Source organism: Rana temporaria, chromosome 1, assembly GCF_905171775.1.
Source record: "Rana temporaria chromosome 1, aRanTem1.1, whole genome shotgun sequence".
Classification (NCBI taxonomy): domain Eukaryota; kingdom Metazoa; phylum Chordata; class Amphibia; order Anura; family Ranidae; genus Rana; species Rana temporaria.
The window spans coordinates 106,279,028-106,294,164 of record NC_053489.1 but is presented as its reverse complement, the minus strand read 5'-3'; the positions used below and the strand labels follow the sequence as shown (position 1 = coordinate 106,294,164).

At 41.9% G+C, this 15,137-nt stretch overlaps 1 protein-coding gene across 5 annotated transcripts in view; it reads left to right on the top strand.

Moving 5' to 3' along the window:
* BDP1 (B double prime 1, subunit of RNA polymerase III transcription initiation factor IIIB) overlaps nt 1-15,137 on the top strand; it is a 135,524-nt gene that overhangs the window by 12,241 nt on the left and 108,146 nt on the right. For all 5 annotated transcript variants that reach the window (XM_040341500.1, XM_040341494.1, XM_040341486.1 and 2 more), the window contains exons 4-8: nt 4,770-4,829; nt 5,670-5,795; nt 9,252-9,382; nt 9,498-9,592; nt 10,378-10,432. In XM_040341500.1, the coding sequence (XP_040197434.1) occupies nt 4,770-4,829; nt 5,670-5,795; nt 9,252-9,382; nt 9,498-9,592; nt 10,378-10,432 (467 nt within the window). The remainder of the gene's footprint in view (nt 1-4,769; nt 4,830-5,669; nt 5,796-9,251; nt 9,383-9,497; nt 9,593-10,377; nt 10,433-15,137) is intronic.

Below are 15,137 nucleotides of genomic sequence, written 5' to 3'. Positions count from 1 at the left end.
TGGAATTTGCAAAAGATCTATCCTTGCTTCTCCCAAATATGTTTTTTTTCTAGAATTTGTAAACATACCAGATGCCTTTCTACATATCCCCATCTTCCCTCCACACCAATGCTTTCTACACTTTGTGGTGAAATACCAGCACTTCCAATTTGTACCACTCCCATACAGGCTCTCCATCTGCACCTTGGGTGTTCACAAAATCCATAGATTTTCAATTATGTTGAGGTCAGGAGATTGTGAAGGCCATGGCAAAACCTTCAGTTTATGCCTCTTGATGTAATCCCCTGTGGATTTTGAGGTGTGTTTAGGATCATTTGTAGAAGCCATCCTCTCTTTAACTTCAGCTTTTTCACAGATGGCATCAAGTACCATCTAAAATTTGCTGAAATTTTATTGAATCCATGTTCCCTGTGGCACTGGCTGCAATACAACCCCAAAGCATGATTGATCCACCCCCATGCTTAACAGTTGGACAGAGGTTCTTTTCATAAAATTCTGTGCCCTTTCTTCTCCAAACGTACCTTTGCTCATTCCGGCCAAAAAGTTCTATTTTAACCTCATCGGTCCACAGAACTTGTTTTTCCAAAATGCATCAGGCTTGTCTATATGTTCATTTGCAAAGTTCAAACGCTGATTTTTGTGGTGAGGACGTAGAAGAGGTTTTCTTCTGATGACTCTTCCATGAAGACCATATTTGTACAAGTATCTCTTTATAGTGGAATAGTGTACCACAACTCCAGTGTCTGCCAGATCTTTCTGGAGGGATCGTGCAGTCAAACGTGGGTTTTGAATTGCTTTTCTCACAATCCTGCGAGCTGTTCTGTCTGATATTTTTCTTGGTCTTCCAGATCTTGCTTTAACTTCCACTGTTCCTGATGACTGCCATTTCTGAATTACATTCTGAACAGAGGATATTGACATCTGAAAACGCTTTGCTATCTTCTTATAGCCTTCTCCAGCTTTGTGAGCGTCAACTATTTTCAGTTTTCTAGACAACTGCTTAGAAGAACCCATGGTGCTGATTGTTGGGGCAAGGTCAGATGAGTCTGGGCATTTAAAACCTTTGAGATTGACATCACCTGGTCTTCCCAGACGATGATTGAGAACAATCCATGACACTGGCAGGTCTCAGCTTTGCAAAGGGGGCAGTGCATGCTATAAATTCTGCAGGGTGCCCAAACTTTTGCAGACGCCATTTTTTTTTTTTCTGTAATTTTGAAAGTGTAAATGATGGAAATAAAATCGAACTTTTTTTGACTTGTTATAAGAATGTCTAATCTGTAATTTGATGCCTTTTGGAGATTTTTCCATCTTACTTTGGATTCGTTATGCACATTAATACACATTTTAAAAAAAACAGCAATACGAGTCTATCAGTTGCGGTAAGGGTACCCATTATTACTACATTTGAGAGGATTGATGTCTCCAGCGCATGTCTTATTCATTAGCCTGCTGTGACCCAATAGAAGAGCAATATTGATTTGATGAATTTGCTTTCTTTGGATTAGATCTAGGTCCTTGGACTAGACCAGCCTTCACTACTTTGTTTAGGACATTGGACTTTTTTATTCTTTTATACATTGAATGATTACCACCACATTGGACTCTTTTCAATCAGTTTTGAATGAATTCAGTAACATCCATTTTTTTTAATGTGTTTTTTCTATATCACATTCGGGTTGGCGCTACATTCCATTCACCTTCCTTTGACACATTTTTATGTAGCAGCTTCTACACCATTCTTTATTTGTTTCTTCACTCTTTTATTGTTTGCGCAGTATATTTTCACCAGTTTGGCACACAGACATACTCGGACTCTTGGAGGATGAGCCTTGGCCCCTTCCAAGCAAACCATTTTTTTCCTATTCCACCTTGCTTCTCAGCCTCTGGTTTTAATTTCATGGCTTTTAAGACCCATGTTCTGAAAAATAGGGGTATATCTGACTCAGACATCCCTACCTTTACCCAGAGCGTGAACCTTTAACTTGGGCAAGATCTACTATTGCACATGGAAGGACTTCTTTGCCTGATGCAAGGACAAACATTTGAGTTCCAGGGAATGCTCTATTTTTTGTAAACTGGCTTTTTTTCTATCTGTTTTTGACTAGCGTCTAGCCCTGAGTACCCCCAACAAGTTTCTGTTTTATCTATTCTTTTCAAAAAATCACAGTCCTCAATTAAGACTTTTCTTCAGGGAGTTGCTCATATTTAACTCCTGTGTCAACTTGGGATTTCAGCCTGGTGCTGTCTGTACTGCAGAGCCCCATTTCCTTCCTTGAGACCATTAGAGATTTCCCATTGACAAAGACCTTGTTTTCTACGTGTGGATTCTTCTTTTCACCTTCAATGAAGATATCTTTCGTTCCCTCTGTCCTGCTCTAAAACAAGCCATGGATTTTCTCTGCACTGATTAGGTGTTGTCAGTGCTATCAGGGTCTACTTGGGAGCTACAGCATCTTTTCAACAAACGGAATACTATTTTGTTCTCCCTATAGGCTCTCGTAGAGTAGATCTTACCTCCCACCCCACCCTTGCCAGGTAAATCGGACAACTTGGTTGCAGGGCTTATACCCTTAGGAACAGAGTTCCTCCTTTCCCTTGAGGAGCTCATTCCACCAAATTTGTTGATGTCTCTTGGGCTTTCCAGCATCAAACACCTGTATCCAGGGCTTTTTTTCTCAGAGAATAGGTGCAGGAACTCCCCCCTTCTCCGCTACCCTTCGTTTCTGCTCCCTACCCACCTCTGAGCATTGTCCATTGGTTCTACCCCCTACCCACCTCCCAGTACCAGCCTTTTTAGAGAATACAGAACCAAGTATCATCTTGTGCTACTTAGTGATTTGCACAGAATTTGTTAATAACAAGAAAGAAAGTAAAATAGAGTGCAGCAAGCAACAATAGACCCCCCAGCAAAGATAGACCTCACCCCAGAAGCAATAGATCAACCACACAACAATAGACCCCCTCAGCAACAATGGACCCCCAGCAACAAAATACCACCCAAGCAACTATAGACCCCCAGCAGCTGGCATCAATAGACCCTCCAGGAGCCAGCAACAATAGACCCCTCCCAGTAACAATAGACCCCCCCCCCATCAACAATGGACCCCCAGCAACAAAATACCACCCCAGCAACAATAGACCCCTAGCAGCCGACATCAATAGACCCTCCAGGAGCCAGCAACAATAGACCTCTCCCTCAACAGTAGACCCCTCCCAGTAACAATTAACCCACCCCAACAACAACATACCTACCCAGCAACAATAGACCTCCATACAAAAATGTATTCCATAGCAGCCAGCATCAATAGACCCTCCAGCACACCCTAGCACTCCTTGCTATTACATACATTCATTGCTGAAGGTGCCGGAACTGCGTTCCCCCACGTTCCCCCAGAAAAAAAGCCCTGCCTGTATCTCAGATTTGCAAAGCCACAACTTATTCCTATGTTCACCAGGTTTACAATGTGGATGTTTAGGCCTCATCTGATGTGAGCTTTGACCACAAGGTTCTTCAAGCTCTCATCTAGGGCCGAAAACAACTGTGCGATTAATCAACAACTAATCGGTTATGAAATTAATCGATTACCATTTTTATAATCAATTAATCGGCCAGTAACATAATGGGGTTAAAAAAAACTAAAATTGGCCCTTTATAGTACAAAAAGAGCAAATCGCTACTGTAAATATTACTTTCACTGTCCAACAGTAAAAAATTTACCCCTTAGAGTAGCAGTTATTTGCTCTTTTTGTACTAATTTTAGTTTTTTTTTTTTTTTTTTTTTTTAACCGCCATTATGTTACTAAACATCTCAAGCCTGGGTCACACCTCTGTGTTTTTTGGTGCTTTTTTCAGAAACGCACTACAGTTTATTTACATGGTTTCCTATAGGAGGCATTCACATCCATGATTTTTTTCAGCTGCTGCCTATTTGGAAAGGGCTAGGATTTTTTTTTTTTAACGCAAAACGGTGCCATTTTGTTTTTTTGGTTCAATATACTTCAATAGAGAAGCTGCAGAAAAGCATGTAATGTGTTTTTGCGGCAATTTGTGTTTTTTAATCTGCCCAACAACAAATTGGCCAAAAAAAAAAAAAAAAAAATGCAAATCGCCGCAAAATTCCTTTTTTTTTTTTAACGTGATTAATCGAAACAATAATCGGCCAACTAATCGATTATGAAAATAATTGTTAGTTGCAGCCCTACTCATATATATATATATATATATATATATAATTTTTTGGGTTTCTTAGCCTTGTTTATTGTGGAACCGTCTGCAGTTCTGTTTTTTTTTACATTGTTGCTCATCCCTTAGTTTATTGCTTGGGGAAGTTCCATGGTCTGTGACTACCAGCCTTGTGACCTGTACTGTATGATTACATTAAAGGGAATTTCAGTTTAATTGTATATTCCTGATCTTGGGGTACAGTAGAAGGCACAGGACCCTCCCCTCTGTTTTCCTTGGTCACATCTTTTCTTTGCTAAAAACAAATCAAAAACTGAATTCTCATGGTGGAGTTATGAGTGTGCACTAAAGGTGTTTCTAGCAAAGTTCTTTTCAAGTGTCCAATAACCTGAAGGTCGCCTGTATATGTAGCCCATGGTCTATGACTAGCTGTCCTGTGTCCTGTACTATACACCAAGGTAAGGCATTTATAGGCAAGCCAAAATTCCTTTTTTTTTCTTTTTATTATGTGTGTGTATATATATTTATTTTTTATTTTTTTTGTTCATTTGTGACATTGACTTCTTCTTTCTTCTTCACAAAGGTCTTCCTTTGCAGAGACAAAAAGTAGTGAAAAAGCTCCTACAGAATCTCAGCTCAGTGGGTGAGGAACAATTTTGTATTGTCATTTTATGTACATGGTGTTCACGACCATTCCCGTCCTCTTTACCAATTGTATTGTCAGCTGCTATTTGAAACATTTTTAATTTTAGAGGTGATTGTAACCTGTGCTCCTTTTCACTGTTCACCTCCTGTGGTATCGCATGTGGCTGAAAAAGTTTCTAACCCTTCCTTTCTTTCTATAAAAAAAAAACACGTGTTTTGGGCGGGAACTCCTCCTTAAAATGGACCTGCCATGAAAATGGTATGTCTGCTTAACTTGCAGCCCTTCCCCCTCCCCCATATACATATTGTATGAAAAGGGGGGAAAAAAAGTTGTAATTTAAATTCTTGCACCAGATGAAGGAGACATTACTGTGCCTCTTTGCAAAGTTTGAAACTTAAAACCCCATTGTGATGTGCCCATCACAGGATTTCAAGTGCTCATCTTTCATGAGAGGCAGCAGTGAGGCACGGTGATATCCCCACATATCCTAGAAGCATGGGCTAAGAATATATATATTTTTTTGTTGGGCTTTTTTATGCAATATATATTTGAGGAGAATGGGGTTTTGTCTGTAAAGTGGACTATTACTTTTCGTATTTATAAGAGCGAGTCTGTGACAGGTCCTCAGTTCAGTTAAACCCTGTCCTACTGGATGGTTATGGCTGGGGTGGGGTTGCCATTAGAAGATTTATTTTACTGACGTAGAGGGGGAAAAAAAGCACCAAGGGACACATTACACTGAAAGTAAGCAATGTCTTTTGTGCTTTTTGTAGGTAAACTTGGGCTTTAAAGATTACCCTTCCTAAAATGTATCTATCTGTTTTTCTACCAACACAGGACACCAGTAAAAAACATTAGTAATGATGAGGATGATGACATGGATGAAGAAGAGGACGATAGCCAGTTACTGGCACCTCGTGTGAAAGTGGCAGAGGACGGCTCCATTATTCTTGATGAGGAAAGGTATGAGGAGTCTGGATAAATGAGGAATCTTCATAATAGAAACTGATTGTATTAAAATGCCTGTTTTGGTAGTGTGTAAGTGATGCAGGGGTTGTTAAACAGTCTCTTGCGATGCTCACACATATCATTTCCACCCACTCCTACCAGTTAGGAATTGACATTGCTTCTTGGGACATGCGGTCCCAGGGCAGGTACACACATCACCAGAGTATGGTGATGTAAGTGCATGCTACCCCTCCACCAGCATGAAAGGATAAAGACATTAATCCCTTAAGGACCGCCTCACACTGATATATGTCGGCAGAATGGCACGGCTGGGCACAATCACGTATGTTGCCCTTTAAGTGCCCAGCCGTGGGTCGCACACGCTCATGACCCGATCCGAAGCTCCGTGACTGCGCCGAGGGACCTGCAGACCCGATCGCCGCCGGTGTCCAGTGATCGAGTCACAGGAGCTGAAGAACGGGAAAAGGTGACTGTAAACACACCTTCCCCGTTCTTCTCTGGCTTGTCACTGATCGTCTGTTCCCTGTCATATGGAATGACGATCAGTGACATCACACGTCCAGCCACACCCCCCTACAGTAAGAAACACACAATAGGGCACACTTAACTCCTTTAGCGTCCCCTAGTGGTTTACCCCTTCACTGCCATTGTCGTTTTCACAGTAATCTGTGCATTTTTATAGCACTTTCCGTTGTGAAAATGACAATGGTCCCAAAAATGTGTCCGCCATAATGTCGCAGTCAGGAAAAAAAACGCTGATCGCCGCCATTACTAGTAAAAAAAAACTGCCATAAAACTATGCCCTATTTTGTAAACGCTATAACTTTTGTGCAAACCAATCAATAAACGCTTATTGCGTATTTTTTTTTTTTTTTTACAAAAATATGTAGAAGAATACGTATCGGCCTAAATTGAGGAAAACATTATATATATATATATATATATATATATATATATATATTTGTTTGGTGGGGGTTATTTACTATAGCAAAAAGTAAAAAATATTGATTTTTTTTTTTTTTTTTTTAAATTGTCGCTCTATTTTAGTTTATAGCGCAAAAAATAACCGCAGAGGTGATCAAATACCATCAAAAGAAAGCTCTATTTGTGGGGAAAAAAGGACGCTAATTTTGTTTGGGAGCCACGTCGCACGACTTGTGTAATTGTCAGTTAAAGTGACGCAGTGCCGAATCGCAAGAAGGGGCAAGGTCCTTGACCTGCATAATGGTCCGGTTCTTAAGCGGTTAAGCATATAGAAGGAAGAAAATAAAAAAAGAGACTAAGGCCTCATTTCCACTGGCGTTTTTACAGCCACGTTTCTGAGCGTTTTTTACAGCTTAAAAACGCCTGTCCATGTTATTCTATGGCTTCATTCCCACATGGGCGTTTTTGAGCTGTAAAAAAAACGCGGGACCAGGGCGTTCTGAAGCTCCAGAGTAGAGCTGTAAAAACGCCAGACGTTAAACGCTCAAAAACGCGACCGCGGCATTTTTAAAGCTGCAGCTCACAAAAAAAAAAAATATATATTTTGTAAAAAAAAAAAAAAAAAAACATGGACAGGCGTTTTTAAGCTGTAAAAACGTGGCTGTAAAAACGCCAGTGGAAATGAAGCCTTAAACTTCAGGATTGTAACTATCTTATATTCTGTTAATTGGGGATAAAGCGGTCGAAATAAGGTTCATACAATACATTTTAATGTTTAGCCTTAAATTAGAAAAACGGAGAGCTCAGTATGGATAGTCTATATCTCATCTGTTTTATACCTGTACCCCCTGGAATATTTGGTAAATTCATGTTTATCCTTCCAATAGAGCCATTAAATAGAGATGTCCTTGTTGGGGGGACAGCTGTCTGCCTCCTTCAGTGAAATTGGTTTTGTTGCCCTTGCTGTTACTGTATATGCATAGATGTTGGCATCGTCATTAGTCTTATCAGTAAATGGCCACACCTAACTAACAGCCCTTCAGATTGACCGTTCATTGCGCATGGGTGCTCAACCTGTGGCTCTCCAGCTGTTGCAAAACTACAATTCCCATAATGCCTCAGCCTTTGGGAGACATGCTTGTACCTGTCAGCGGCTTGCAATGCCTCATGGGAATTGTAGTTCCGCAACAGCTGGAGAGCCACAGGTTGAGCACCCATGCGTCTATAGGTTGGAGCTTTGGAAAATGGTATACAAGGTTTGCTTAGCCCTTCCTACCTATACATTTACCAAAAAACTCAAAATAAATTACATTTTTTTATTTAACATGCAAACATTGAACATGCCTTTTTAGCAGGGAAAAAAACTAGAAGCTTTAAATGTTTTTTTTTTTTTATTTTATATTCTTATTATAGCTACTTGTATAGTGCTACCAATTTTACACAGCGCTTTAAATACAATACATATTGTACGTTCATACAACTGCCCTCAAGCAGCTTGCAATCTAAGATCCCTAACTAGAGAAGCATCGACATTTCTGAAAATGGTGTGTTCGGCATTTTGCTGATAATGAAAAGGTGTTAATAGCGCCGAAAACACACACAATTGTACTGCGATTTTTTTTTTTTATTTTTTTTTTATTTCTTTATTTTTTGCCTCAATTTTACCACGCTTTTACTGTGCTTAGGGGGTGTGTGTTTTATAGGTCATGTGGCTCAAAAAATGCATATAAAACAGATGCGTTATTTATACGTTCTTGCTGCGTTTTCAGTGCATTTCAACGGAAGGTGCATTTTTGGTGCAGTTTTTTTTTTTTCTTTTTTTCTTTAACTGTCCAAAAATGCAGCAAGCTAGATTTTTAACACCATAATGGAAGCGCAATGGACCAGTGTGAAAACATACATACATACAATTTTTAAAGAGATGCATTTATGTTTCTTGAGCTTTTCTTGCACTAAAGGTGCCGATAATGGCCGACAATAAATTCATATTCATTTAAAGTGTCAAAAATATATATATATATATATATATATATATATATATATATATATATATATATATATATATATATATATGTATGTGTATATATATTATTCTGTGTGTATATATATATTATTCTGTGTGTATATATGTATATTTTTTTAAACTGTCATTTTTGGTTTGGTCCAAGTGCATCCTGAATTTTTGGTTTCGACACATTTTCATTCGGTGCACTTCCAGAAAACCCATTCAGGCACAGGGAGAACATGCAAACTCCAGGCAGATAGTGCCATGTTTGGGATTTGAATCATTGACCCCAGTGCTGCAAGATGGTGCTCAGTTCTAACCATTTAGCCCCTGCACTGTCTTTACATTATAACTGAAGCTTTCTGTGTGAAAAACGTATTTACTGTTTTTTTACTTCTTGACCTAGAAAGACTGTCAGAGATTGGACTTCTGCTGCCTTGTCCAAGGCAGGAAAGGATCATTAACAGAAAAATCTCTTGATCCACAGTGTGAACCTTATTTAAGTATTTTTTTATTTGCAGTTTAACTGTGGAAGTAAGCAGAGGTAAAGCTCCAATAGTGGAAGGGAATGATCCAATATTCGAACGAGGCTCTACAACTACGTACTCTAGTTTCCGAAAGAGCAACTACTCTAAACCATGGTCTGAGGAAGGTCAGTAACTTGGTATTTTTAACAATCTGCTGATGCTTGCATATAGATTTTTGCCACTATCGTGGATCGTTCGCCTGGTGTATTTCACATGTGCATTTTTTTTATTGTTTTTCAGAAACTGATATGTTCTATTTGGCAATAAGTATGGTGGGAACAGACTTTTCAATGATTGGTCAGCTTTTCCCTCATAGACAGAGGATTGAGATCAAGGTAAACGATGGATTTATAATGCCTACCAATTCTATTTTATTTTATTATTATTATATGCCGATTTTTAAAAACCTAAAATATGTTTTCCCTTGTTATTGTGGGTACACAACTTGACAAACTATATAGAGTTTAGTGGAATAGACATGACTGATGAGATATAATGTATGATAGTATTCCAGCCAAAGTCATAACCTCTTTAAGGATGTCGGCAGTGGTTTATTCAGCACAGTTCATAGTACAGTGACTCCAACCAAAGCCCCCCCCCCAAAAAAAATGAATATTCCATTTATTTGCAAGATAATGATATGCTAAAAACACAGTTGTAGATTAGGTCCACTTTGCCAGGTGAGAAACAAATTAACAGTCTGCTTCAAGGGCTGGTTACTTGCAAGTGATTAAATGCAAGCGGTTAATTGCTTGGACCCCTGCTGGGTGTAAATGTGACTTTGTCCCCTGTGTGCGAAAAAATAAAGTTTTTAATGACAAAGTATGAAAGTAAGCGCATACTTCGGTGGTGCCTATGCATGACCCAAATGTCAGGGTGGCAGTGTATTAAAGTTTGTTGGTGTTTCACAGGAGCACACCGTTTTAAGGCTTGACGTGTCCGATATCTGCTGACTTAGCGCAACCTCATCCTTTACATTTTAGCAAAAAATTGGGAAATCTATTGCGTTGTGTACCCTAAAATTTTCTTTTGCTAAAATATTTTGTTCGATAAACTGTTGTGCAGCTAATCATTTATTGATGTTTTTAACATAGCAATTCATGTTTTTTTTCTTTTTCAGAACAAGTTCAAGAGGGAAGAGCGAACAAATAGTTGGAGAATAGATAAAGCATTTAGTAAGTCTTTTTTTAATAAACCCTGAGGAAAGCTTTCATCCATAAATAAAGTTTTATCGTTAAAAAAAAATTGAATTGCTATGTACGTTTTGGTAGAATGTGAGATGCATTTATAAGTATAAATGCCATTGAATTGTGAGTGGCTTATGCAAATGTGCTATTGGCTCTGTATGAAAATGTAATTTAACAGGTAAGAATTGGGAGTAAGGAATCCCTATGAGGATGATTAGGGCTGTTCTGTGCAAAACCATTGCACAAAGCTGGTAAGTATGACATGTTTCCTTTGTTCATTAAAAATGAATACAAATAAAAATTAGATTTGAATAAAAAATGTCCAAAAAAAAAAATCTACTTGAAAACTACCTGGACATTGACCATACCATCCAACAGAATAAAGTACTCATTTTATATACACTTTTCTTTCCTAGTAGTTTTCTAGTAGATTTTGTTTTTTTGGGCATTTTTAATTCAAATCTGATTTTGATGACTTTGTTATTAAAAAAAACAAAAAAAAAAAAAAACATGTCATGCTTGCCAGTTTTTTGTGCAATGGTTTTGTACAGAACGGCCCTGATCGTCCTTTTTTTGGGTCCCCCGCCGGTGCTCCTGGACTCTCACCCCCTCCTCACTGGCTGTGATTGATGTTGTCTCCAATGCTACGGTCTCTGAGCCAATGAGGAGGTAGAGAGCCGAGGATTTCATTTTGGGCCCCTTCTGACACAAACTATCATGGCGAGCTCTGCAGTGCCCCGTCTACCTTTTGTGGCACTGCTTTGCCCGACCTAGTCCTGTATTATATTGCTTCTCAGTTATCAATCAAGAAGACAGGGAAATGAATTCTACACTTGTATGCTCCTCAGTCTCTAGCTTGGTGGCCCACCCCTTCCAAGTCTTACTATATGGCACCCGAGAGTTGCCTCACATGGGCAACAGCTGCCGTATAATATTATACCTCTGCAAAATTTGGCAACTGGCTATGTCAATTACTAGGGCACCCATACTCTAAACCCACACACTGCTGTGGGACAACCCACGTCTGCCTGAATTGCTGACTGTCCCTGATTATACACCATGGATTGCTCGTTGTTTCAAGCTCTCAAAGACGACTTTAGTGTGCCCAATCATGTTCTTCCGTTGCCTCCAACTCCGCCATGCCCTCAACTCCTAATTCCGCGACTCCATCCCCAGCCTTGCATTGTTATATCTGGTGGAAGTGGTCACAGGTCAGGACCCCAAGAAACTAATATCCTCATTCTATAATCACCCTATGTTACCTGCTGCCACTGTTCAGGCCTATCAACTGAAATCCAGGTGGGAGACGGATGTGGAGGATGTTGCGGATGAGGACTGGGAAGAGGTAATGGCCTCCTGTAAATTAGTGTCCCCAAAATTTTCCGACAGCCTTACTCACCCTTGCATTCTCCACAGGTTCTATCTAATACCTATTCGCCTTTCCAAATATAAACCTGAACATGGCCCAGCTGGCCCTAAATGTGGAGACCCAGTGATAACATTCTACCACCTAATATTGTCCTGTCCCTCCCTTCAAGGATACTAATCACAGGTGGTTAAATTCCTCCATGACCATATGGGTTCCCATCTTGCCCTATGCCCTGTCAGTGTTTACTGGGCCTCTGCTACATCTCCTGAGGCGGAAAAATATCTAAACCGGATACAAATGGCTACGACCTGGATCAAAGTGTCGCGCCCCCCCACCACCATCCAGCAGTGGATTAGGGCCTTCACTACCACCCCCCCCTACAAAAAAGTACTGTATTTACACAGGGGTTGCCCGACTAAATCAAAAAAATATGGAACAGGGGGCTTTAGGGCTCCTCCACCTACACTGATGGGGAGTAACTATCATCTACAGTGCACAACTCTCTCTACCCACATGCTGCTTTTTTTTTTTTTTTTTTTTTTTTTTTTAACAAGCAGGGGTTCTTTATTGAACAAAAATGATTGTACAGACAGTACATATAATCGTGAAAATAAACGGCTGACACAGTCAGCAACAGATCTGCATTAACAAAATGTAATTTGCTGGTGATTTTATTGTGAACATAAACATACCATACACCAAAAAAGAAAAACGGAAATACAAGAAAGTCTTGCAGTAATTCTAACAGGGCCTCAACTGCACTCCAACCATCAGATAACCCAGACAACACATACTTCAGGAGACCGGAGAGGGAGAGTACAGAGACGACTGCTAGGGCCCCCACCCCGGGGGAAGTAGACGGCAGAGAAAAGAGTCCCCCCTACAGGGACAGCCACGCCTGCCACATCTTGTCAAATTTCCAGGGACAACCCCTGCTGATGTACATTAACTTGTAGAGTGGCAGAGCAGCGTCAATCATGGCTAACCAGGAGGACACAGATGGAGGGTCGGGAGACAACCACTTGCAAATCGCCTTTTTAGCATAGTACAACAGGTAAGCGATAAGTAGCTTGCTGTGGTGAGACCTTTGTTCATCGTCTGGTATACCCAGAAGGCCCAGCTCTGGCGTTTGAGGGAGGGACAGATCTAGCTTAAGGTTCACCAACTCAAATACCTCCCTCCAAAAGGCCTGCAGCTTGGGACATCCCCAAATCATATGCAAAAAGTCACCCCTATGTACTAAGCAGTGGGGACGGTGAGGATCCCTGTCTGGGTATATTCTATGCAGCCTAACTGGCGTAAAGTACACCCTATGTAGCAACTTGACTTGCAGCAGTTTATCTCGGGCCGAGACAGCCAGCTTAGGGCAATTTTCCAACGCACCCTCCCAGTCCTCTCTATCCAGGGTAGGAACATCCTCCCTCCACCGAACCCACAGCCTCTCATCTCTTGGGGTATCATTCCTGAGCAGGATCCCGTACAGAACATGGCTTTGGCAGATCCTCTTGTGACAGAACATCTTCAACAGGGTCCAGCCACAGCAAGGGCCTAACTGGGAACGGAGCTCTGGCCGCATGCCGAAGCTGAAGGTATCGGAAAAACATCCAGCCCGGCAGACGGAAGTCCCTCTGAAGCTGCGGGAACGTCAACAGCACGCCATCAGGCATGATGTCGCGTAGGACCTTCACCCCGAATCCTGCCCAGACCCGCGGGTCAGGAATCGTCCGGAAGTGAGACAGAGATGGGTTTCCCCAAAGAGGCTGCACCGGGGACCATCTATTCTCCCTTGGGAAATGTTTTCTAGCCACCACCAATATTTTGTATGTGGCAACAGTGGGAACCGGCACCGACCCGTAGGCGCGAACCCCCCTATACACCAAATTACGTAGATCCAACAACGATCCCAGGTATGCGGCCTCCAGACAAACCGCGGCCTTAGTACGTGCCCCCCCGAAACCACCAGTGGACAGACACCAATACAGCAGCCCAGTAGTACACCTGCAGGTTAGGCAGCGCAAGCCCCCCTAATTGCACTGGAAGTTGAAGAGTGGATCTGGCCAGCCTAGGGACTGTCCCCCCCCCCCCCCCCCCCCCCAAAGAAAAGAAGTAATACACCCATCTACCTCCCTAAAAGTAAACTGGGATCCGCACCGGGCTATTACGGAACAAATAAAGAAACTTAGGCAGCAGAATCGTTTTGAATATATTGATACAACCAACAAGGTTCAAGGGGAGCCCAGACCAGGCCTGACACTTCTCCCGTAGGGCAGTCAGTAGGGGAAAAACATTTCTAGCATAATACTGGGTCACATCCCTCATCACCACCACTCCCAAATACTTAAATTCAGTAACCCAGCACAGAGGGGACCAGCTAGCCTGGGCAGAGGCCTGGTCATCCAGTGGGAAGATTACTGACTTTGTCCAATTTATCTTGACCTCCGAAAAACCACCAAAGATATCAAACGTGTCAAGGGCAGCCAAGAGCGAGGGCCCCGCATTGTTCGGGTACAACAGGGCATCGTCGGCGTATAGGGATATCATCTCTCCAGCCTCCCCACCACAAGTCCACGAATCCTACGAGAGTCTCTGACCAATATCGCCAGAGGCTCCAGTGCCAGAGCAAAAAGGCCAGGAGAGAGGGGACACCCCTGCCGAGTGCCTCTGAACCATGGAAAGGGGTCCGAAACCCACCCGTTAGTACGGACCCGCGCCCTTGGGCTGCCATAAAACATTTGTATCCAGTGGATGAAATTAGGACCAAACACGAAGTTACGTAGGACCTCCCGTAGATATTCCCTTTCAACAGAATCAAATGCTTTTTTCAGCATCCAGAGAGGCCACAACGCGGGAACCAATCGATGCATGGGTCATGGAGAGATTTAAATAGCCGAATATTAATGTCGCTACCCTTGCCCGGCATAAAACCCGTCTGATCCACATGGACCAAGTCAGAGATCACTCCTGAAAGTCGTGCGGTAAGGACCTTGGCAAGAATCTTAGCGTCCACATTCAACAGGGAGATGGGCCTGTACGAGGAACATTCCAACGAGTCCTTACCGGGCTCCAACAAAATAACCGCATCGGCCATAGAATCCGGCAGGGTACCCCGCTTCTTACAGTCAGCAAAGAGGGAGGTTAGCCTGGATGCCAGGAGCTCCATATGCTGCGAGTAAAATTCTGATGGGAGTCCATCAACTCCCGGCGTCTTACCCCCCTGCAGGCCTCCAATCGCCCCCTGCACCTCCTCCAGCGTAATATCCCGCTCTAGAACATCCCTAGACTCCAACACCGGAAAGACAAGAGTCCAGGAACTCTCGCTGGCAT